Here is a 25,833-nt window from a genome sequence, read left to right as displayed (position 1 = left end):
ACGCGTCGGTTACGCATGTAACCCTCGTTCCCTGAAGGAGGGGAGCGGAGGCGTCACATCCGTCGCCACGGTGCTGCACCTCTGCTGAAGGGGCCGGGTCACTGGCTCGGCTCCTGGCGAAAACCTGAATATGCGCTGCACCGCTGCTTATTTATACACGCTGTGATCATCGGCGGCTGCTGGATGCGATTAGCGCATGCCAATCTTCAACTGGCTCGTTTAGATACACTCGAAGTAGATTGGTCTCTCGGCGAGATCCCAATTAAACCGGTCATCCGACTTGACGTCTACGTTCCCTTCTTCAGGGAACGAGAGTTACATACGTAACCAAGACGTTTCTTTTAACTTAAATGCATTTTCAACTCTCTTCAACGGAGATAGATGTGTCAAATTTTAAAATCATTCATTATATCTGGTCCAGTTTCATATCAATTTTAATGGAAGGTTTATTTTAACAGTGAAATAATTATTTGATCCCTTTGTGAAACATGACTTGATGGAAAAACCCTTGGTGATACCTCAGACACAATACTATCATTGTACCTCATTTCATTAAAATTACTGTAATTTTGCTTAGCCTGCTTTCACTTGACACTTTTCTGATCTTATCTCATGTATTCATATTGTAATTGATATTGCATTTTTAACACGTTCGTAACACTTTATTTTGTAATATTTAATTTCAGATCTGATGGAGGAGAGTGAAGCTCAGAATTATCATCATGGTAAAACTAGCAGAAAAACTCACTCCCAGACTGAAAGAGTTTCTTCACAGAAAAGAAGAAACAAGAAAAGTTTGACCTGCACTCAGTGTGGAAAGAGTCTGACGTGCAAACAGAGCCTCTGCGATCACATGAGGATCCACACTGAAGAGAAACCGTTCACGTGTGATCAGTGCGGGAGGAGTTTCAGACAATCATCACACCTTCAGAACCACATGAACATCCACACCAGAGAGAAACCACGTGAATGTGATCAATGTGGAAAGACGTTTTTGTGGGCTTCAAGTCTGAAGAGTCACCTGAAAGTTCACACCAAGGAGAAACCACATTCATGTTCTTTGTGCGGAAAGAGTTTTTCAGAACTGCAGAATTTAAAAGTTCATCAGAAAAAACACACTGGTGTGAGAAACCACATGTGCTTCGAGTGTGAGAAGACTTTTATTACAGCTGCAGATCTGAAACTGCACCAGAGGATCCACACCGGAGAGAAACCTTACACGTGTTCACACCGCAACAAAAGATTCAGTTGGTCAGGAAACCTGAGAAAACATGAGAGGATCCACACCAGAGAGAAACCATGAGAGTATTTATACTGCGACAGAAGATTACTTGAGAAATCACATGAGAGAAACCATATCACTGCTGTTTTTAGGCTTCAAACTGTTCTTGTTAAGAATTAATTATTTCTGTGTTTTTGTAGTTTTTATAACAGCTACTTAATCTTCCACTTTAACTGTATTTAGAAAATGCAGATGGAAAATATATTTTGTATATTTTTATATATGTAACTTTGCAACTTTGAGATCTTTGTAATATTTCCATTTTTACTCATGTTCTGTATTTACTTCACATAAAATTACATTTTTATTGTCTGTTTTTCTTGTATCACCAAAAAAGGCCACTGCAAGCTTCACTGATTTTATTTTTGTATTATGTATTTGTAAAGTTGTAATTGTGTTCTATTACGTTCTGGTTGTGAGATGCTTTTCTTACTGTTTACTGTTAGTGTGGTTTTTGCTGAACGGTATTAAAACTAGGTTCTTCAGGATTAACCATAAAGTCTCTTATTAAACCATCTCATCTCCAAAATTCTGGAAATGTTGGTACATTTTTTACATTTGAATAAAAACTAAAAGAAATCATATGAGCCGATATTATATTCACAACAAATATAACAAAATATGAAGAAATTCTACACTTTCATCCACTAAGTGAGCTCATTTCAAGGTTGTGGTTTATTCTTAAGTCTGTTCAATAAAATGAGTTTAAGGTGATTAACATTTATTATTCTGATGTCTTTAGATCCATTAAACGGCACAAGAAGCTCATTTTAGACAGAAACAAATGACAGACATCAGCTATTTTGACCAAAGATAACGAAACTGATGAATTATGTTATTGCTATAAAACACAAAACACTCAAATTAATGGGATATATTTCACTCATGTTTAATCTTTAGTTTCTATGCTTCTTTAAACTTTTATACTTATCCTTATTTAGTTACCACATTTTCTGTGTATCTCCATTTTCTTGTTAATTAGAGATAAAATAAATGTGTGGATACAATTCTTATAAAAAAGAGAAAATAGAAATGTGGTCTGCCCTGAATTCCAAAAAAAACTCAAACTTATTTTTCCCCCTACATAACTCATTTTTATTCATCAGTTTTATTCATTTTATTCATCATTATAACTCATCAGTTCAACACAAACTCCACAATCCAGCTTTTATTTACATGGTGTTTCTGCTTTGTTTATTGTAAAGAGAGGATTTATGATTAATAAAAACAGACACACACAAATCTAACTTCATAATAATTGCTTTTTTTAATACATATTCATTATTATACTGATCATTATGAATGGGTTTAATACAAATATTATTAAACTGAAGAGTCAGACTCATCTGAGCTTCTTCCTCTGTTTAGCTTTAATTGAAACATGATCATTAGGGTAAATATTAAATCAATATTAATGATTCAATATGTTTCTAACACACAAGCTGCATTATTTGATTGTAAAGTCTGAGTCTCTTCACCTGTATGAATCATATTTACACATTTATCACACATTTATTTCTCCTCATAGACACATAGTGAAGTTCTTCTGTGGATCTTCATCTGATGTTTACTGCTCCTCTCAAGATGATCTCAAACTATAATATACAGCATTTATCCTCAATTGAAGACTGAAATCTGAAATCTTCTTCTATATACTTCTAATAATGGATCTCTATCTATTCTGTAAAGTGGAACAAAAGAGAAGATAATCAGAGTTAAGTAGAACAAAGTACAAATTAGTTATTATATTTCAACTAGTTTAAGTAAAAAGTTATTAAAATCTTTAAAAAAATAATTACCGTCTATACCAGATGGAATATGTATTTATAAAACAGTATTTGTGTTTTAAATAAAAACATTTAGAGCTTGAATTCAATCTCTATCGAGTGAATATAAAGAGAAACACAAACTAAACTTCCAGGTTCACCTGCGTTTTTAGGAACTGTTTTTTTTTGGCAGAAGCTTTGCGTTTAAAGAGCTAAAAATATACTTCAGCTCAAAGTAATTATTTGTGTCTAATTATTCTCTTATGTGTCAAGAAAGAGCATAATAAGTGTGATTATCACAGAATAAGTCTCTTCAGGAGATATTAGTTCTGATCACCCAGTCAGGTTTATTCTGTGATAAGTGTCTGGATGAACATTATCTCTTACATGAAGTAAGTGTAAAGTAAAGTGAGGTGTTGCTTGTCAAAGTAAAAACACACAAGAGACAGAGACATTGATCATGTGATGCTGGACGACTGTGAGCCGAAGCTGAATCTGCTCTGATTTGACCTGCTTTTCCTACAATCTGATCAAATCTATTTCAAACTGTAATGATTCACTATTACTGATATCATTAATAAAGCAGCTGCTGCTGTATAAAGTGTGACAGTGTGCTTCTGTTCTCTTTCCTCCTTTGTGTTAAACATCTCATCAACTTTTTATTTCATTCTGACACAAACCCTTTGAGATAAAGCTTCATGATACTTTGATAAACTCTTCTCACAGATATTTGAAAGTGTGTATTTGTTCACGTATCAGAGTTAAATGAATCTCTTTAATATCTCAAAGTGAAGTTTACTCACCTCAGTTTACAGTTTGAGTCTCGTAGCACATCAATGAGCTGCTGCTTTGAGTCTCTGATCTCATTAAAACTCAGATCAAGCTCTTTTAGAAACTGCAGTGTTTCTGTTTTTGTCAAACACTGAGTTAAAGAAGAAACATCTGTAATGTCACAGAGACAAAGACTAGAAAGAGACAAAAAGAGAAAGAGAGATCATCTCAAACAAAATCATAAAGAAGAATATTTCACAAAAATAATAAGCTCAGACTCATCACAAGATTTTGAGTATAAAGAGAAGTAATCGTGAATTTAAAGATTTAAAATAATTGACTGTATATTTCACATATATTTAGAAGTAAAATCATTTTTCTGTATCCATTAGAGTAAATTATTTTTTTGTCAAATTTTCTGAAACTTCACACACAATCAGATGCTTTTCACTATTTGAGAAGAAGTGAAAAAGTCTTACTGTTTCAAAAAACATAAAAAATCTTTATGAACATTCAGTTTTTTTCTTGTGCTGCTATATTTGATTTATATTTGATCTAAAACTTGACACAAATTCGGATGTAATGTCACTTCCTGAAAACCATGTTTTAGTTTTGAAGCATTAAAACAACTTCAATATTGTGTTTTCTCTTGGAATTTCAAATCTTGAAAGTGAGTCCCTAGTGAGTCAGTAGATGTGGACAGTCATGATTGGATCAGTCTAGTAATGCTAACAGACACTGGCATCTTTCCTGACCTCTGGTTGTTGTATGGATCACATCTTTCAAACTGACATACAATCTGGACAGAAATGTCTGACTTCCTCATGAACCTATTCTTCATCACTGCCCTCACACTCCTTCCTTCTGTCCTCTTTGGTCCTCACCCTATTTGATTTATTATTACAACCTGATTTTATGATGCATCATATCACTATTATTTATCAATCATTTCTGAAATAAGTACAGATTTGTCTCTCCGTCTTATAAAAATGAACCTAAAACACATAAAAGCTCTTCTACTTCCTGCCAATGCTGGTCAATAGTGCCAGCTACATTAAAAATACATCTTTGTCAGATTTATATCAGTTCTTTGTCACTTCTGCATGAAGCTCAGATTCAGTTGTTGTTTTTATAAAAGTGCAGTAAAAATGTAAAAATATGTGACTTAAATGAATCACGAGTAAAGACCATCCAGTGCAATAAATAAAATATTGTTAAAACCTGAAAACAATATTTGTAAATAAATAATAATATAGTTATAATATAAAACTAAACGATGAAGTGAGGATAATAGTTATATTTCATATCTGGAGAATATTTAGAGCAAAAACAAAGGTTTGTGATTTGTAAAGTAATTATGATCAACTATAGATCCTCTTTAAAATAATATTAAAAAAGAGTTAAAAAGAGTTTAAAACTAACAATTTAAGACAAGTATATTAATAAATCAATTTACTTCAAGAGATTTATTAATGTGATGCATAAAATTGCTGGCTATAAAATTTTGTTGATGAAGCTGGATAATTGTTGTTTGTTATTGCTGTGATCATGTGACTGACAGGTTTCCCGCCTTCACATCATCAGACGAGAGAAGAGATGTTTTCTTGAGGGACAGTTATTTTCATCAAACATCACAAGGGTCCATTTATTTTTGGAAATAAAATATGTGCCAAAGTAAATCAATCATAATAAGCACTAAAATATTGCTGATATTGATTTCCTTAATAAACTAATAATGATACTAACTCTAGTTTCTCCAGCTTGAATTGTGTGTTCATCAGTAGATCACTGAGGTGTTTCACTCCAGAGTCTCCGAGTTCATTCTCGCTCAGGTCCAGTTCTCTCAGGTGTGATGGGTTTGATTTCAGAGCTGAAGTCAGGATGAGACTCTGTTTCTCTGTAATACTGCATCCAGACAGACTGAAGACAGAAAGAGAAAAGACAATGAATCAGACACGTTATGTTCATGTGTGACTTAAATTAATCACGAGAAAACATTATACAGTTCATTCAGTTTTTAATTCAATGTTGAGAAATTATTAAGAGGAAACTTGATTTTCTAAAAAAATTTAAAAAATCATATTATATGTAGGGACCCTAAGAAATATATCCTGTGTTTAATACTATGTCAGAAATAATACCAAGTATTATAATAAATAACCAAAATGTTTGTGTTTGGGTTGTGTCCACTAGAAAAGTGTGTTCAATGTAGGTATGATCTTAATGTTACGTCGTGGTGTGAGTCACGTAAAGAGGAAAAAGGTCTCACACATGATGAGTGAGGATTCCTTCAAGATCTGTCTTCAGGAAAAGTTCTTCATTCGTTTGGAGACTGTTATATTTACCGAAATATAAGGCCCAAAGCGTTTCGTGACGATTCTTGTTTTGTTTTCTTATTATTTAAAGTGCATCTCATTTTATTTGAGGTTCTTTTGATCCCGAGAGTCATCACTTAAACATGCCGTGTGTGAAGCTGACCTAGCGGCCATAGAGACAGTTAAACTCAGGAACTCTTTGTGAAGTAACCAAACTTCTTGGTGCGTGAGGGACTGAGGAGAGTCGTGTGCTTCGTCGCTGGAAGTGGATCGGTTGAGTTCATCTCGTGTTCCTGACGGATCGTGACAGGGCGTGGAGTGTGTGAGGAACAGAAGATTGTTTCACTGAACTTTCATCAGAAGAACGTAAGTGCCTTGTTTTTCTGTGAAGGATTATCTTGAATTCATGGTTTGTTTAAAGTGCACCAACGAACCGGGCCCAACGTTTACGATCCATCCAACATTTCCACTGTTTGACTGATTTGTGAAGCTACTGTGTTTATAGTACTAAGATACTGTACTGAGTTTTCTCAAGACTGATCTGGAAAGAGGTTTTTGTGTACTTTATTTTGGTATTTGATTCAGAACACAGAACGGAGTTGTTTTGGTTTTTATTTATTGTCTGATTATTTTTTTATTTGTCCTTCTCCAAAGGAGTTATAGCATATATATAAAACAATAAGTCTTTGTTAGTCTTTTTCTTTACTTCTTTACAAATTTGTATTTCATTGAATCTGGCAAGTTAATATATTGGAGAATCGAAAACTGAGTTCATATAAATTAAACAGAGAGGAAAATACCGGTCTAATTCATCATCTAATTGTCGGAGATCCAGGATTCTTCTGAGACAAATATTAAATGAACCCTTTGGGGTAAAAGAAGGGTTACATATATCTACTTTTCATACCTCACTAAAAACTCACAAATGTTTCTAATCACCTCCTGGTCGTCCAATAGTGTCTGGTATTGGTTCTTTATCTTCTTTAATGATCACTTTTTTATTTTTTCAGTGAAACTCTTTTGTGAAAAAGTGCCCTCTTTCCTAAAAGATATCACTCATAAGTTGTCTTTCATTAATGCAGTACCTAAATAGATCTACTTTAGCTTTCTTTTGATGTTCAGTCTTTGTATTCATTCATATCTCATAAAAAAGGCACTGAATCTGTGATTCATTTCTTGTCAGAATGAGTTGAGTCGGTCATCTTTAATGAATGCATTGAAATATTATCTGAGATTATTGTTTCTCATAACTCTTTTATCTTCTAGAATGACTCTTTATTCAGAGATGTGGCACCTTCCTTCACAAATCTATATATAGCCTCCTAAGAAAAATATATTTACTCAAACCATGCTTTTTCTTGTGATATATTAATCTGGATGATTGTTTTTGTCTTTATAAGGGTGATGCTGTACAATTAAATTCCTTTTTATCAATATTTAAATAAATGACTGTTCAACTTTAACATTCACTATGGATCACAACATTAATAAAACTAGTTTTATAGATCTATGGATAATATGGGACAATAATTGTTTATATAAAGACCTTCATAACGTCTAACTGCTGTAGAGTATAATGATACTAACTGTAGTTTCTCCAGCTTGAATTGTGTGTTCATCAGTAGATCACTGAGGTGTTTCACTCCAGAGTCTCTGAGTTCATTCTCGCTCAGGTCCAGTTCTCTCAGGTGTGATGGGTTTGATTTCAGAGCTGAAGTCAGGATGAGACTCTGTTTCTCTGTAATACTGCATCTCCACAGACTGAAGACAGAAAGAGAAAAGACAATGAATCAGACACGTTATGTTCATGTGTGACTTAAATTAATCACGAGAAAACAACATCCAGTACAATAAATAAAATACTGTTAAAATCTGAAAACAAAGTCAGTAAATAATCATACAGACATAAAATAAAACTAAAACAAAACTAGGATTTGAGGAGATTAGTTACATTTAAAGTCTAGAGAATATTTAGACGAAAAAACTATAGAACTAGAGAAGATCAACTATAGAACAAATTTTAAAAAAATACTCAAAATGAAAAAATTGAGTTGAAATGTTACAGTCTATCTTCAGTTCCTCTAAACATCAACACCCCACCAATGCTCCTGAACACACTTCTTTTGTAGGCTAGCACACTCATGAGCGCACGAATGGTTATAAATGCATTCACTAGTTAAACAAGGTGGTGCTGGATGGAGAAAATGAGGACTGTGTTGGACTGAAACTAACAAAGACACTTGCTGCACTGCACCGGGTGTATAATAGAGTCCAATGTGTGAATGAATACAGAAGTAAATACCATACTATCAAAACATTAATTCATTACAATTAGTACAATTTTTACTTTTAAAGAAAATATTTATATTTTATCTTTTAATTCAGTTATGTAAATATTTATATTTTAATTAAAATTGCTTAGTTGGGTCAACAATTTAGCTGGTTTACAATTTTATTTAAATTAATTTACACTAGTTTGGATTAGTTCAATTTTAGTACATTTGCCAAAAAAAACCTTATGTGGAACAAATTATTATTTATTTACTGAGTTTTTGTTCTTCTTCTTCTTCTTATTATTATTATTATAGAAGCAGTTTGACTCAATTATTGACTGCCTATTAGCTACCAAGTGTCACAGTCTGAACACAAACAAGATCTTCTGTATTATATGCTAAACACAAAAGAAAAAAACACTAATGTTCAGATATGTTTAACAGTTTCTGTAAACACTAACATGCATTTCACTTTACAGAAAAACAAACAAGACTTGAAAGGAACTGAATGATTGAATGATGAATTAAGAAATCATCCTGGGATCTACAAATCCACTGCTCAGTTACACCAACAACTAATATTAATGTAGTTTCAACAAATAAATCAAATACATTTCAGTTTGAAATATATAAAGGTAGAGAGAAGACACTAAAATTGTTACAGAATGGTTGAACATTTGTGATTTTAACTCATAATAAAAATTAAAAGTTTTTTTTTGTTGTTTTGAGTGTACAGACACAAATAATCACAAAACACTTAAAAAAACAAAACACATTTCACTGTAACTGCTGTAGAGTATAATGATACTAACTCTAGTTTCTCCAGCTTGAATTGTGTGTTCATCAGTAGATCACTGAGGTGTTTCACTCCAGAGTCTCTGAGTTCATTCCCGCTCAGGTTCAGTTCTCTCAGGTGTGATGGGTTTGATTTCAGAGCTGAAGTCAGGATGAGACTCTGTTTCTCTGTAATACTGCATCCAGACAGACTGAAGACAGAAAGAGAAAAGACAATGAATCAGACACGTTATGTTCATGTGTGACTTAAATTAATCACGAGAAAACAACATCCAGTGCAATAAATAAAATACTATTAAAATCTGAAAACAAAGTCAGTAAATAATCATACAGACATAAAATAAAACTAAAACAAAACTAGGATTTGAGGAGACTAGTTACATTTAAAGTCTAGAGAATATTTAGACGAAAAAACTATAGAACTAGAGAAGATCAACTAAAGAACAAATTTAAAAAAAAATACTCAAAATGAAAAAATTGAGTTGAAATGTTACTTATCAAGAAAACTGTTAATAAATCAATTTAAAAGATTTTAAGATTATAGTTTACAGTCAACAAGTACAACATTTTTGTGATCATTTTTTATCATTATGATACATATCTGAGTGAAATAATAAAAATAAATGCTGGCTAGAAATGAATTTTTGTTAAAGCCTGATAATTGTTGTTTGTTGACCAGGTTTGAGTTGATCTAAGGCACAGTCTATCTTCAGTTCCTCTAAATAGCAACACCCCACCAATGCACCTGAACACACTTCTTTTGTAGGCTAGCACACTCATGAGCGCACGAATGGTTATAAATGCATTCACTAGTTAAACAAGGTGCTGCTGGATGGAGAAGATGAGGACTGTGTTGGACTGAAACTAACAAAGACACTTGCCGCACTGCACCGGGTGTATAATAGAGTCCAATGTGTGAATGAATACAGAAGAAAATACCATACTATCAAAACATTAATTCATTACAATTATTTAGATGTTTACTTTTGAAGAAAATATTTATATTTTATCTTTTAATTCAGTTATGTAAATATTTATATTTTAATTAAAATTGCTTAGTTGGGTCAACAATTTAGCAGGTTTACAATTTTATTTAAATTAATTTACACTACTTTGGATTAGTTCAATTTTAGTACATTTGCCAAAAAAAAACTTATGTGGGAAATTATTATTTATTTACTGAGTTTTTGTTCTTCTTCTTCTTATTATTATTATTATAGAAGCAGTTTGACTCAATTATTGACTGCCTATTAGCTACCAAGTGTCACAGTCTGAACACAAACAAGATCTTCTGTATTATATGCTAAACACAAAATAAAAAAACACTAATGTTCAGATATGTTTAACAGTTTCTGTAAACACTAACATGCATTTCACTTTACAGAAAAACAAATAAAGACTTGAAAGGAAGTGAATGATTGAATGATGAATTAAGAAATCATCCTGGGATCTACAAATCCACTGCTCAGTTACACCAACAACTAATATTAATGTAGTTTCAACAAATAAATCAAATACATGTCAATTTGAAATACATAAGGTAGAGAGAAGACACTAAAAATTGTTACAGAATGGTTGAACATTTGTGATTTTAACGTTTTTTGTTGTTTTGAGTGTACAGACACAAATAATCACAAAACACTTAAAAAAACTAACTTCACTGTAACTGCTGTAGAGTATAATGATACTAACTCTAGTTTCTCCAGCTTGAATTGTGTGTTCATCAGTAGATCACTGAGGTGTTTCACTCCAGAGTCTCTGAGTTCATTCCAGCTCAGGTCCAGTTCTCTCAGGTGTGATGGGTTTGATTTCAGAGCTGAAGTCACAGCAGAACAACCTTCTTCTGTCAAACCACAGCTGCTTAACCTACATTGAGAGAAAGAGAGAAGGTTTATATACACATTTATATATTAGTTGATTATTCATGTATATTATATTAGTCATTTACATTATATTGTTGTTTTTTTATTTTTCATGATTGTTTGTCTTATGACTGTGTTTCAAGGGCTGTTTGTCTTCATGAATAAGAGATAGAAGGAAACTCATGGAAACTGCAGGTGTTTGGGATGTTGTTTTGAAGCAGGTTTGGTTTAACACTAATACTTGTTGAACTTGTGTTCTTGATACGGTCTCCTTTAGTCTAGAGCTGACGGGGGACGTATCATATAACATTAAAAGTGAGTGAAACCATAAGTGAGAGAGAGAGTATTGACTTAGTCTGTAATCCCAGCACTCACACAAGGTACATTCTTTGAGAATTTATAAACAGAAGTCGTGCTCTAGTACAGAAATAAATAAAAAAGTATTAAATCCATATAACATAAGGAAAAAAACAGGACGCTTTAACTTCCGGAGGGGTTAAGGCCAAAAACAAACAAAAGAAGCTACCTAAGGTCAAAGAAAACTACCTTACCTAAGTAACAAACTAAAACTAAATAAATAAGAGCTCTTCCCTGACTTCTTTACTTAATCCAAAAACCAGGAGAAAAACTGATGATGGTAAAAGAAAAGGCACCCACCTCCGTACTGCGTCTGCAATCAAACAGTAAGAAAGAAACAGAGAGTGAACAACTTTACAAAGTCACTACAGCTGGTTCAACAGAAATTCTCCAGCAACCACTAAAGCTCAGAGCACTTTTAATACTGGGAAGACAGACAGGCCACACTCTCTCTGGAGAACAGTCAGCTCCCTCTGTTCATATAGTAGCTCCTCTCCACAGCTCTACTGAGGGACAGGTGATCTTAATCAAAGTCCTGTGAGAGGACAGAGAAAGAGAGAGAGGGGAACACAGGCTACACTACACTTCCCAGCAGGCCGTTCAACACAGAGACAAATCTCATACAGTTTCACAACACAACAGAACCAATGTTTGGGGACGTAACAGTTCTTTAGATGAAGTCAGAGCATTGAAACACACAACTAAGACTATTGAATAAACTCTGCTTCTTTTTATCATCATCGCTTCGTCTCCTGCTTCTGGTATTGTGTTCTGTATTTGATGTGCTTTATGAGCAACAAGAAACACTCTTTACAACTTTCAAATGTTTAGACCAAATAACAACGTACTTTACAAGTCCTACACAAATATACAGACCAGAAAATTGACAGATTAACTATATAAAAAAAAAATATCAACACATAGAAATATATATTGTGCGGCGAACAAGATACCAGTCTGTGTTTCACATCATAGAAGACCATGTTCTCATCTGTTAATTATAATTGCAGGTTAAACTGGTAAATGTTGAGCTTTTCTGCATGATTTTTGTCTTTACATTGATTCAGTACATTACCTGAGAGAAACCTTCACTGATTGAAGGACAGTGCTTGTGTTTGTTTTGTAAGAGTTTAGGAAAAAAAGGTGGTTTATTGAGTCTAACCTGTTTTTACAGCTCCTCAATGCAGCAAAATAAGTTTTACAAGTTATTAGAGGTTCACCTCCAGCACATTCATTTAAGTTTTTGATGCAGAGAGCATTTACTTGTGTTTTAATCTCAATGAGAGTCAAATAAAACTGAACCGAAGCTGTTTGTGTCGTCTTCTGCTGCTGTAAAGGTTGTTCTAGACTCTGATGGCTTCTGGATAAAAACTATTTGTCTTTCTGTCTTTAGTACACATCCAATGAAATGCAGTCAGCTTCTAACCAGAAGTGAAATGGCAGTTTATATGTGACCCTGGAGAACAAGACTAGTCTGAAGACGCCGGGGTATATCTGGAGCAAAAGCCAGAAATTTATCAGTTTTTTTGCCAAAAATCATTAGGATATTAAGTACAGGTCATGTTCCATAAAGATATTTTCTACATTTACCATGAATATATTAAAAAAATCATTTTTGATTAGTATTATGCTTCTCTAAGAATTTCATTTGGACAACTTTAAAGGTCATTTTCTAAATATTCTCCTTATATTGTCCTATCCTCACAGGATAGGATCCTCACATTTATTCAGCTTTCAAGGGGATGTATTCATTTTTGAAAACTTGACACTTAAGACATGTTTTGTGTTCCAAGGTGACATATACGAAAATAAATAAATGAACACATTAATAAAATACTGTCTATTTCTAATGTGTTCACAGTATTTTCTCCAACTCCTGTGTACTTAAAGAGATGCATATTACCCCATGATTTACTCAAGAATCTCTTCTTTCAGACAAATATAATCAGACTTATATTAAAGGACTTATATGTCCTTCCAAGACTCTAATGAGAATTAAAATAGACTGCTAGTCATGTGACGTGTGAAATGGATCTTATAACAGTTTTGAGGTTATAAGATCACTGTAGCTCTAATATTTCATCTCACCATGATATGATTTTCAAGAGAACCTTCTTTTAACTGAGTTTTTTTTGAGCTGCTGCAAGACTTTTAAAATGACAGAAATCATCTGGTGAAGTGATATGATCATATAATGTGGTCAAGAGCTGCCAGGAACTACACTCATCATGTGTTTCCCTGAAAATAATTGCAGACGTTCATCATCATATTAGATTCAAGCATTCAATGGACCTATAGTATGCAAAAATGTTAGCCAATCATAGCAGGCGTACACTTCAGTGCCTTGAATGTGCCCCGTCTACAAAAACAGATTGTTCTGCAGAGAATCAAAACCCACATACAAAATATAGACTATTACATCTAAGTTGTGCTATTTTATGTAAAAATCTTGCTTACATTATAGGTGCATCACAGAGAAGATTATAAAATAATTTAAAAATGCAATCCATGACTCTTTTAAGGTCTTTGTCTATTGTAAAAAGCCTGTACAATTATAAAATTGATTATTGTTATTTTATTAATTACATTTTCTATTTTTTATTCTTTTATCTGTGTTTTTGTCCTGTCACTGTCATTCTGTTGAACTGCAGAAGCTTCTGTCAAAAAAACTAATTCTTCATATGTGTAAATATACCTGGCAATAAAACTCATTCTGATTCTGATTCAATTATGTAAAACGCAACAGGAGTAAAAGTCTTGAAATGAACCACATCATAAAAACAACCTCAAAATGTAAAACAAACAAACAAAGAAAATCAAAGTTTTAAAATGCTGTAACATAAGAAGTCCATTATTAAACCACATTAAAATGCATTGTTTGGGAACTGAAATATAGAGTTCATGCAGGAATTAAAGCCTATACATTTCACTTAGTTCAGTTCTGTCCTCAATTCTGTGGCAAGGTCCATGTTAACAGATAGATCTAAATTATAACGAAATACTAGAGATTTTCACAAAACTTACCTCAGTTTCTCTAATTTACAATTAATATCCTTCAGTCCAGTGCAGAGCAGCTTCACTCCTGAATCCTGTAGATTATTATTGTTCATGTTCAGCTCTTTCAGACTGGAATCTGATCCAAGAACTGAAGCCAGAGCTGAACAGCTTTTGTCTGTTAAACCACAATTATTTAGCCTACAAGAGAAATAAATCAAATCAGAGTAAATACATGTAATATTTGCTAAATACAAAAATGTAATTTATAACAACAATTTTTACATGAACAGTAAATATATGGCATATATATTAAAATTATTCAAACTAGCTTATTCAAACAGACAAAACAAACTAGCATGCTTGAATTAAGCCTAATTAAATATGTAAATTAATAACAGCTCAATTTCATTAATAGCAAATATATATACATTTAAATGTACAGAAAGTTTGGTCACTTCTGATCTATAGTGATTATTAACCATAAACCAATTAGAAATATATATCTGCTTAATGATTAAATAATAACACATTTTGGTTTCCTTATACATTTTTAACCTTATTTCATTTATTTTTTATCTTTAAAAATGGCAGTCCTTTGGAATTAAATTGCAGTGTTATTTTATTAGATTTACATGGGTTTTAGGTCAAAATTTCTCTTTTCAGCAAAACAAGCTCTTTAGTTAGCTGCAGAAGAAGCACATTGTGTTATTATAAAACAGACTGTTCCATAGTTATTTCTTCTTCAATATGCAGTTCAATTTCCTAAACTTCAATGTAGACAAATTAACTGTTTACATAACAAAACATGATAAAATATATTAAATGACTTACAGAGCTCTTTTGGAGGTTTTGATGACTGCTGATAATCTAATGAGACACTCGTCTGATTTCTTGAATTTCTGAAGATCAAACTCCTCCAGCTCCTCCTCTGATGTCAACAACACAAAGACCAAAGCAGACCACTGGGCAGGTGAAAGGTCAGCAGATGAGAGACTTCCTTTGTTAAGGTGGTTCTGAATCTCTTTCACCAGAGTTTGGTCGTTCAGTTCATTCAGACAGTAGAACAGATTGATGGATCTCTCTGGAGACAGATTAGCTTCAAATTTCTGCTTGATGTACTCAACTATTTCCTTTTTGATCTGGTCATTTCTATTCTGCTGTGTCAACAGACCCTGTAAGAGTCTCTGATTGGACTGAAGTGACAAACCAAGGAGGAATCGAAGAAAAAGATCCAGGTGTCCATTATCACTCTCTAGAGCCTTGTCCACCGCAGTCTTGAGGAAATCAATTTCACTTTTGTTTTTCTGTTCTGAGTCTTGATCAAACACACTTTTCTTGTTGATTTCTAGAAACAGATGAGCATAAAGAGCTGCAATAAACTCTTGAATGCTCAAGTGAACGAAGCAGTACATGGTACCAAGAACGATCCCTGTTTCCTCCTTAAAGATCTGGGTACACATGCCTGAGTACACTGATGCCTTATAGACGTCAATACCACATGCTTTCAGATCTGTGTCATAGAAGACCACGTTGTTTCTTTCCAGCTGATCAAATGCCAGTTTCCCCAGTGAAAAGATAGCATCTTTATCCCAGGAAACATCTGGTGTGTGTTCTCCATCATACTTTCTTCTGCTCTGCTGGATCTGAAATCTGAGAAAGTGTGTGTACATTTGTGTCAGAGTCTTAGGAGTGTCTTCAGTATTTGACTCCTGTAGTGTTTTGGAGGCATCTTCAGACTCATTATTTTTCATGACATTTTTTCTTTTCTCTTCTAAAATGTTCTGGAGAACTGTAGCTGAAATCCAGCAGAAGACTGGGATGTGGCACATGATAAAGAGACTCTTTGATTGTTTAACATGATCGATGATTTCGTTGGCCAGATTCTGATCCGTGAATCTTTTTCTGAAGTACTCCTCCTTTTGTGCATCATTGAATCCCCGTATCTCTGTCAGCAGCTCAATACATTCAGGAGGAATCTTACTGGCAGCTGCTGGTCTGGTGGTGATCCAGATGAGAGCAGAAGGAAGCAGATTTCCCTTGATGAGGTTTGTTAGGAGAACATCCAGAGAGGCTGCTGATGAAACATCACACAATATCTCATTATCCTTAAAGTTTAGAGGAAGTCGACATTCATCCAATCCATCAAGAATGAACAGGACTTTGAACCGATTTCTTCTCGTAAGATTCAGTCCTTTCGTCTCTGGAAAAAACTGAGATAAAAGGGCCATCAAACTTAGCTTTTCTTTATCCTTTAAGTTCATCTCTCTGAATGGAAGAGGAAATATGAAGCTGATGTCTTGATTTTCTTTTCCTTCGGCCCAATCCAGAACAAACTTCTGCACAGAGACTGATTTTCCGATGCCAGCGACTCCTTTTGTCAGTACAGTTCTGATCTGCTCGTCTTGTTCAGATGCTTCAAACAAATTTTTGCACTCAACCTGTTTCTCTTGTGTTTCGTGACGTCTGGAAGCAACTTCAATCTGTCTGACCTCATGTTCAGTATTGACCTGTTCACTACAACCCTGAGTGATATAGAGATCTGTGTAGATGTTCTTCAGAAGTGTAGAGTCTCCTTGCTTTGTGATTCCTTCAAACACACACTTATACTTCTTCTTTAGGCTACGCTTTAGCTGATGAATGAAGAACAGCTCATCTGAACAGAAATAAAAACACAAATATTTTTAATCTCATTCTCTCTTATATTTATAAGTGACAGTCTGGCAGATGATCGTGAGTCTCTTACCTTCTAGAGTATCAGCAGCTTCATCTTGCTTCATCTCTCTCAGGAAGTAAAGCGTGAGATCAAGAGCTGCTTCTCTGTTACTGCTTCTGTTCTCATTAAAATCCTTCACAAAGTTTTGCATGTCCTCTTTTTGTAGTATTTTTTTAAAAGTTTTCAGTTCTTTCTTTAAAAATTTGATTATTTTGCTTTCAAGATCCTAAAAACAAAGACAAAGATAACTCTGACCACATTGACGCAATAGTTAATTAGCTGTAAATAATATAAAAATAGGTTTAATTTTTATTTGATCACTTCTTAAAAAGAAAATTCAGAAATAATAGTTCTGTCAACACTCTTATTCAATAACATTTTTGTTTATTTTAATTATTATATATTTTTGAAAATGTGTTTTGTTACCTGGAAGATCTGCAGGAGATTGTCTGTAATATTTTTGTGTTTCCTGTTAGTTTGTAAATCTGCATCTAATGTTTCATACTGAAGCCTAAACAAAATAAATCAAAATAAAGCATTTTTAGGAAAAATATGACTATATATATATATATATTTTTTTTTTTAACTATTTTTAGCAAAGAGAAACACAATACTGTGATGAATTTATCAACTACAAAGTTTTCTGATAATTATTCACAGATGAACTTTCTAGTCTATGTTTAATCAAAAATAAGAAACCCATCAAATACTGTTTGGTTTGTGATGGTTCTTCACTGAAGTTCGGCACGTCACCCTTTGACCGGTCACTCTTCACAGACACATGTGAGTCTGATCTTACACTAAAGACACAAAGAGAGTCAATATCAGATGATATCATTTTAAAAGTTCATCACAATTTATTCTGTCCTGAAGTGTCAAGATAAAATACAGGTTTTTAGATGTGGTTTATTGTAGTTTATTTACAGTTATTTAGGTTTGTATATGAGATATTGGGAGAAAATACTCTGCTGCTTTATAAAGTGTGCTGAACACAAACTAAGCTTTGGTTTGTACGGCTCAGGAACAGCATTATTAATAAATCATAACCACTGACTCCAAACAAAGCGGGTTTGCTTTCGCATCCAAACAACATGTTTTCTCCAGAACATGACGACAACTCATGAAACTCCTCTTCTCTTTATGTCTTCTATTGAACAGCATTACGCTAATATTAATAATATATTGTGATGCAGACATGTGTGAAATTAATATCTGGCCTTCAGTCATTTCTGGATCATTGTTCTGTGTTAGACTGAATAAATCACTTTTCAGGAGACGAAGACACAAACAAATACATTACACACTAAAATAAAATTAAAACATTTAACTAAAACCAAAATCACTGATGGAGAAGAATTTACTTGAGATTAAATATACAGAATGTCTATGATAACTTCAATTTCAATTTCTGTATATTTCTGTTGAAGGGCACAAGTAAAAGTGACATTTATTATACTGGAGTTAAGTGAGGACTGTTTTAAGTTGATTTTAGCTGTCTTAATTAGCCATCTTTTTTAAATCTAAAATGTTCAAACTGATATCCCTCGATTATACTGTAATGCTGAATGGCTGTAGACATTGGTTAAATGTTTTTGGGGTTTTTTTTATGTGAAGATTGTTTTAAATTCAATTAAACTAGGAGTTATTTTAAATGTTAAAACTGATAGCTTTGCAACGTTGAACGACTAATCAATGATTAAATATCTACCAGGGAAAGAATATTCCACAAACAGAGCGATGCTGGCCTTCAGTCACAAAAAAAGATGCCATTATACTAATATTTAAATTACTGCCTTTATATTGTTTGTACATTAATTCAAAGATTGATTATACATTTATATTTATGAACTTTACTGTTTAACTATATTTAACTGTTTAACAATAGAAATTATTTTTTTGATCTGCGAGCACTAAATATTAAACAATGAACTTCTGTCTAATTTATAAAGTTGATGTTGTAAATGGTCAATAACATACAGATATAGCTGTGCATGTGTTCTTCTACGCCTCTAAATGTTTGGTTACATGATCTACTGTTTTTTCAGGGTGAATTTATGCCTAGTAACAGCTTAATAAATAAATGTGTTATTGAAAAGAAGCTCCAGACTGAGTAAATAAAAGCAGATAAAAGTCACCATACATTAAGTTCAGTGGTTTATCTTTTAATTAGTTAACAAATAACACAAAAATCAAAGTCATGAAATTAGCTTACACAATGTATTACTGTCATACCTTTTGGTAGATGATTTTTTTTCCTCACTTAAGTCCGGTGGCAAACCATGTGACCAGTCACTCTTCACAGACACAGAGCTGGACACACATGAGTCTGATCTTTCACTGATGACACAAAGAACAGAGAAAACTCAAAAAGATTTCACTTAAGCTGGGAGTATCTGGAAACATCTGAAACTAAGCTAAATATGATTATAAAGCCCTGCGACACCGAGAGATGAGCGAAGAAAGCAAGACCTTTCTCTTCAGACTTTCAGTCCTGATGCTTCACTAACTTCTACTGATCTCTGAATCACAATCAATCAGATCACTGCACCAATCAGAAACTGAGAAACACATTGACCAGATACAAGCTGATGATAGAGACGACAGACCTAACACACAGAGATCATCAGACATTAAAACTCTTTCTGTCTGTGAGAAGAACACAAGAACTGATGTGTGTTTTCTGCTCGGTGTGTGTCTGTCACCACAGAAGAGAAAACACTCAGTCTGCCCTGATCTGATGTTTCCAGCACATCCAGAGTATATTACTTCATATCACTCTGTTATATTGCTTAATTGTTATAAATATTATTACTGTTAATGCATTTTTGGCAATACTGATATAGTATAGTTTTGTCATACAAATAAAGCACAACTGAAAAGAGAAAGCGAGAGCAAACACTTGAGTTTGTCATGATTCATTTGATTCACTTGTTTAAGTTACCATATCATTTACATTTTCTATGCAGTAAATGTGCAACCTGAGACCAAACTGGTTTTATTCTGTGGTTGTACAGGACTTATCATATATGAGCAATTAATCATATTTGTCTAGACTAAATATTCCTGTATGTTAGACATTTGACAAGGTTCAAGCTGTTTTTTTACCAGTGACAATCTGAAAACATTGATAACATTTGTTTTTCTAATCCTTTGACACGACAATAGAGAGAAAACACTGCTTGTTGAAAAGTGTAGTTTTTTCTCTGAAAGCAGACTCAAGTCTTACCTCTGTTTCTTTGAGAGACTCATCTTTTTCTTCTCTTCTCTGAGATCTTTGTGTCTCTGAAGATCATCAGATGTTCCTCATGTCCTGAACAAGACCCTGTGTCTCTGTCTGAGATCAAGATCATGAGTTCAGAGGAATACAAGATGAAGAAAAACAACTAGTGAGCAGTTATCAAACAATCAATACAAAAATCAATATACTGTTGTTTAATTGCTCTCATAATCTCTTCAGATCAACACATGTCTTTATTTACATGAAGAAGTTTATAAGATTATTAATTTTGTTCGGGTTCATTTCGTCTCACAGAATACTTTCGGTTTCGTGTCTTAAAATGCGGAAATAAATCAACCATTTTAGAATCATTCTTAACGCTACATTATTTACAGACCTTTAAACGGTTTGTTTTAATAATATCTTTCTGATTCTCGGTCGTTCGTTACTTCGACGACAGATAAAAGTTATTATTTAACAAACCTCGCTTCATATATCTATGAAATCCGTTCATAATTTTCCATAATTGTTCAAACGTACTTGAAGTCGTTGTGTAAATGTTGTTCTGTAGAAACAGATGAAGAAGTCTTTAAAGCACTTTCGGCTTGTGATCGCTGTTAAACACACATCTGCGTGATCTTCTCCAGAGCTGCGTGTCTCCTGATAAGAGAGAAGAATGAAGTCCTGTTTACAACAGATCCCGTGAATCAGCTCCACCAACTGGACAGAAATATGAAGCATATATAATAATAAAAAGCTATATCCAAGTAGAACACCACAGTGCATTTCGGTTTAATGCGTTATTTCACAGTCCATTAACTAATATTAGCAAACATAACTTGTGATTTTAATAATGCATTAGTAAATGCTGAAATTGGCATTGACTTTGATTAACAAATGCTAGAAGTATTGTTCATTCTTAGTTCATGTAAATAATGTTGTTTACGAATGAACCTTATTGTAAACACTTACTATTTCTGTTTACTGAGCTTACCGTATTTTCTATCCTCTAACCCTAACTCTAAACTTAACCCTCACAGAAAACAGTTTATCAAGATTTGTAAACTGCTTTGCTTGGGGAATTTGGAGAAGCAATAAACCTCCATTGTTGCTGATTACTAACAGTTTGTATGAATAATAAGGATAATATGTGACCTGTGCTGTAAAATGAGTCTGAACGCACACACTCACTAATTTTACGCTACAGGCAAAGAAGGGAAAAAGTCATTTTTGTCAAACGAATTTGAGGATTCAGAAAAATTAATTCTTTAAGCCCTCTTTTAGCGACCACAATACTCCAAATGGTAATTAAACATCTCAAATGATCTTTATTTGCGCATTTTCTGTCAGAAGTACATTTTCTCTGCTCGCTCATGATTGTTGCAAAGTTGCAGCTTTGTGAATATTCAAATCGAACTTTCAGAGACATGAGTCCAAACCAGTAAAATATGTTTTAATCCATGCTGATATCAACAAAACGTACATGATGCGTACATTATTACAAAGTTTGACAAGATTCACACAAACCTAGAGTTGTTTTAACATAAAAAAGATAATAAACATGTCTTTCATGAACATTTGGTTGTGGGGAAATCTGACTTGTATCATTATTTAGGCCCATGCTTTACAGTAGTTTAATAGTTCACACAAGAATTACAACTTTTCATTTTTCCTTTGACAATAGAGTCAGTCTATGTCCCCTTTATATGTATAGCGCTTTATACAGTATTAAACATTTCAAAGATATTTAAGAAATAACAGGAATCCTACCATTTAATAATAAATATAGTCAAGTTGTTTGTATTTTAATAAATAACACAAGTACATTGCATTTAAACACCATGGATAACAATACCGTTTTTTTAAACTGAGAAAGTCGAGTCTGTGGTAAAGAGACTGTGAGACACTTGTACCTGTCAAGGCAGACGAGCAGACCCAATTGCAGAAGAAAATAAATTTGAACAAATAAAAGGTCTTTGTATAATGGTCCAAAAGGGGGTGAAACAGCTGGCAGTCAACTCCAGCCACAATCCCAGCTGCAGAGGAGGTGAAGGATGGGTCATCTAACAGACACAGTTCGATGGGACGAAGGGTGAACCAGGCCCAACCGGTGGGGCAGGAAAAGGTGGCTGGCCAAAACGGTCGCTGAGAAGGCTCCCACTGTAGCCACGTCCAGCATCCACCCACTAGAGGACCGAGACAGGCACCCGAAGATCGTCGGTGAGAGGAGAATGCTGAGCTGGGCAAAAAGTGAACTGGAGAGATGGGGGCAGAAGACGGGGGAAAACAAGAAACTAACAAAATAGAAAAAAAAAAAAAAGCAAAAGGCAGAAAGCAATAACTAGACTGAGAACAGGACTAAGACTGGACAAACACAAGACTGCTCAAACTAGTCAACAGCAGTTCAGCGTCAGAATGAACTAACATCAGACGACAGACTGACAAAAGACAGAAAACACAAGGAGACTAAGTAGGAAGGGTAATTAACAGAAATTGGGTGCAGGAGTGTGAAACAATTAGGGTTAACAAGAGGGGAGGAGTTAACAGCAAAGCACATGGCGAGCTGTCAAAACAAAGGCCATGTGCTTCAGGACAACAAAACACAAGACAAACACAACAGGCTACTGCCAATCCCTGACAGTTCCACCTTTTTTAAAAATTACTTTTATTGCAAACAATATGTAAAAACTAATTTCAGGCTAAGAAAAAAATCTCTGTTTGTTTGAAAGAGATAAGAACTTATATTAAAACAACAACGAAAGTTTTATCATTGTTTAATCATAATGCTTTTCATCATCTTGTAGAGATAGCCCTGTGTAATTCCATAAGTTTTATTTGTAAAAGGTTTGTATGACATTTTATAAAACTCTAAGTTGCTTAACTGTAGGATTTTTTTTTGTTTGTCTTTTGTTTGTATGTCCGAATGTCTCTGTTCACGTTTGTTTGTGATTTTGTGCGCGCATGTATTAATGCTTGAAAATCTATGTATGAATAAAGAAATGACAAAATTAAATAAGATGAAATTACATTTTCCTTCAGGATAGATCGTCTTATTAAAATACAAACACCTTGACCGTTCCCTGTTTAAGTTTGTTGTTATTGACTTCTGTTTGAAACAACATTCACCAGATGCAAGCATCATAAATACCTCATTCTCAACTTTACCTAACTTTTAACTTTAACTTCAGCATGTGTGTGTCGTAAAATAAGGTTCAAAAGGGTACACACCGTTTAGACCGGACTTTAACCTAAAGCTACAAAAGGTCATCAAGACCAGAAGATCTTCAGCGCTTGCAGGTGCATGCCATAAATAGACTATAATGTACATACTTTGATCAGTGATGTTTAGCCTGAACTTTTGGCAGAAAAGTTTACAGCTACTAGATGTTGTAAAAGAAAACTGAACTTTCTACCTAACACCCAATGAAAGTTCAAATCGCCAGATCCCTCAAAACTCAATATATTACAAAACTGTCCCCAAAACATCTCATTGCTTTATTTATTTATTACATCCTTCATTGATCAGATATTGACACGTTACACTTCTCCATGTTCAAACCCTCTCTCTTTTCATTGTGGTGCATGAACCACACTATTTTTTGCATTTCGTTTTAATGTTAGACGTTAAAAGGTTAGACGTTGTACTTCTGTTTCAAGAGATAGATAACACTAGTGCTTATGATAGATAACACTTGTGATTTTATTCATGTTAGATATTTGTGCACTCATTTGTATATTTTAACTACCAAACTAGTTTTAAGATGTGAAGAATTAAGTAAGATAAAATAACAACATTTCTTGTGGTTTGTGTTTTGTGTAAAAGATAATAGTATTATTTTAAAATAAAAAGCTCTAACTTTCTTGATGTTAAAACAATGGCCAACAATGGCCTAATCAGTTAAGAAATCTTTAGAAAGAAGAGATTTAATAAATAGAACCTTTGTTTTAATGTTAAAACATCTGTTTGTTTAAAATCTCTCTCTTTCCCGGTCTCTCCTAACAGGGTCATGTGTTAGGGCCGGGAGTTAGTGGGTCTGCTTTGGGAGCGAATGCTTGTTCATTCAGTGTTTTGACAACGCAGTGTGAGGATCTATCTGACTATTCTCTCTGCAGGATTTCTCTTCATTTAACGTTTCTAAGTTGTGACAAACGTTAGCTTTTCCTAAACCGTAATGGTGTAAGATTTTGATTAGTATTGTATGCTGATGTTTTAACAATATCTAATATTTTCTAATTTGTGACAAAGTACTTTTAAAAGAAAAAAAACCCTGCAACATAGACTTCGACGTCTATCTTTTTGTTTTAACGAATGTCTCTGATGCTTTCTCTTGTTGATTTCAGATTGTGGTAAGATGGTCTGTTCAATTTCCTATTTAATTTAACTTTGTATCTGCAACATGCTCTACCTTTTAAATTTGCTGCGTTAGACTACAACTGTTTTATGCTGATGTTGTTTTAAAACATGTATCTGGTACTATACTTTTTTGTTTTAGATTTTTCAGTTTATTGAACTTTTGTATCCATAACAAACTCTAACATACCTTCTTTAAAACAAGCTAACATAGATTCGGTCATGAACGCTTTAGAAAGACCAGAATGCACTTTAAAGAAGTTCAGGTGAATGTAATGAATTATTGTATGGTTTTAATAATGACATTCTCTTTTGTGCTCCTGACAGATGGTGAAAAGCTTCTATGATCAGAAGAAAGATATTAAATGTTTTTGTAGTAATATTAATTATATAACTTTGAATATAATAAAAAACTCAGACTGCAGTATCAGTGAAGAAGGTTATAAGGTCTTCAGCTCTGAGATCAAACCCTTCACACCTGATAGAGCTGGATCTCATAGGAAATGATCCTGGATCATCAGGAGTGAAGGAGCTCAGTGATTTACTTCAGGATCCTAACTGTCAACTAAACACACTGAGGTGAGACGTCATGAAGTAATGTGAAATAAACAATACACCTGTGAAATACTTATTATATGTATTATATGTAAATATTATATATATAGCTTCAGCAGCTGTTTTGATGATGAAAGTTAGTCGTTAAAAGTTAAGTGTTACAGTCGTAGTCGTAAAAGTTACAGGTTAATCAGATATTTAACATTTATTATTGTGTTATTGTCAACATTTCTCATGAAAAATTATTCAGTGGGACTAATTATCCTGATTGTTTAAATGTTATGGAATACACTGTACATTAATTTCCATCAAGATCAGATTCACAATGCTGTAAATCCACTACAGCAGATCTATATCACATCTGAAGCTGCAGTTCTTCTCATAATAAACATAATAACTGCTGCATCAACACAGACATCAGATAAATACAACTATTCAGATCATGTTGTCTGTTAGTGGATCTTTCCTCACCTTCTGCTTAAAAGAAAGATCTTGAGATTTTTGAGAATCATTAACTGGTGAGCTTTTGCTTGAGTTTCTTTGAATATAATTTAACGCTTGCCTTTAAAAAGAAATAAA

At 33.6% G+C, this 25,833-nt stretch overlaps 2 protein-coding genes and 1 pseudogene across 2 annotated transcripts in view; 1 reads left to right on the top strand and 2 right to left on the bottom strand.

The window, feature by feature from the left end:
- Positions 1-691: 691 nt before the first annotated feature.
- LOC122328094 lies at positions 692-1,402 on the top strand (annotated as a pseudogene).
- A 957-nt stretch (positions 1,403-2,359) lies between these two features.
- Positions 2,360-25,833, bottom strand: part of LOC122327901 — a 359,865-nt gene continuing 336,391 nt past the window's right edge. The window contains 6 exon segments of the mRNA XM_043223567.1: positions 2,360-2,963; positions 3,852-4,013; positions 5,566-5,739; positions 7,722-7,895; positions 9,220-9,393; positions 10,895-11,068. Of these exon segments, the coding sequence (XP_043079502.1) occupies positions 2,900-2,963; positions 3,852-4,013; positions 5,566-5,739; positions 7,722-7,895; positions 9,220-9,393; positions 10,895-11,068 (922 nt within the window). The 3' untranslated portion in view covers positions 2,360-2,899.
- Positions 15,246-21,054, bottom strand: LOC122327926 (NLR family CARD domain-containing protein 3-like). The gene is made up of 7 exons (XM_043223613.1): positions 20,889-21,054; positions 20,358-20,465; positions 19,364-19,468; positions 17,842-17,931; positions 17,558-17,642; positions 17,162-17,357; positions 15,246-17,071 (listed from the first exon to the last, which is right to left on the bottom strand). Exons 2-7 carry the CDS (start codon positions 20,378-20,380, stop codon positions 15,246-15,248), a joined length of 2,325 nt encoding a protein of 774 aa, XP_043079548.1. The 5' UTR covers positions 20,381-20,465; positions 20,889-21,054.

This window comes from Puntigrus tetrazona, chromosome 22 (genome assembly GCF_018831695.1).
Source record: "Puntigrus tetrazona isolate hp1 chromosome 22, ASM1883169v1, whole genome shotgun sequence".
NCBI lineage: Eukaryota > Metazoa > Chordata > Actinopteri > Cypriniformes > Cyprinidae > Puntigrus > Puntigrus tetrazona.
This window is presented reverse-complemented; position numbering and strand designations above follow the sequence as displayed.

What these genes read in the sequence shown, in the direction of transcription:
- LOC122327926 (XM_043223613.1), bottom strand. Translation starts at nt 20,380, where the DNA reads ATGAGTCTCTCAAAGAAACAGAG. An exon ending in AAAAAATCATCTACCAAAAG is followed by an intron (nt 17,932 to 19,363) that starts GTATGACAGTAA and finishes TTGTGTCTTTAG; the next exon opens with TGTAAGATCAGACTCACATG. An exon ending in AGCTGCTGATACTCTAGAAG is followed by an intron (nt 17,072 to 17,161) that starts GTAAGAGACTCA and finishes ATTTCTGTTCAG; the next exon opens with ATGAGCTGTTCTTCATTCAT.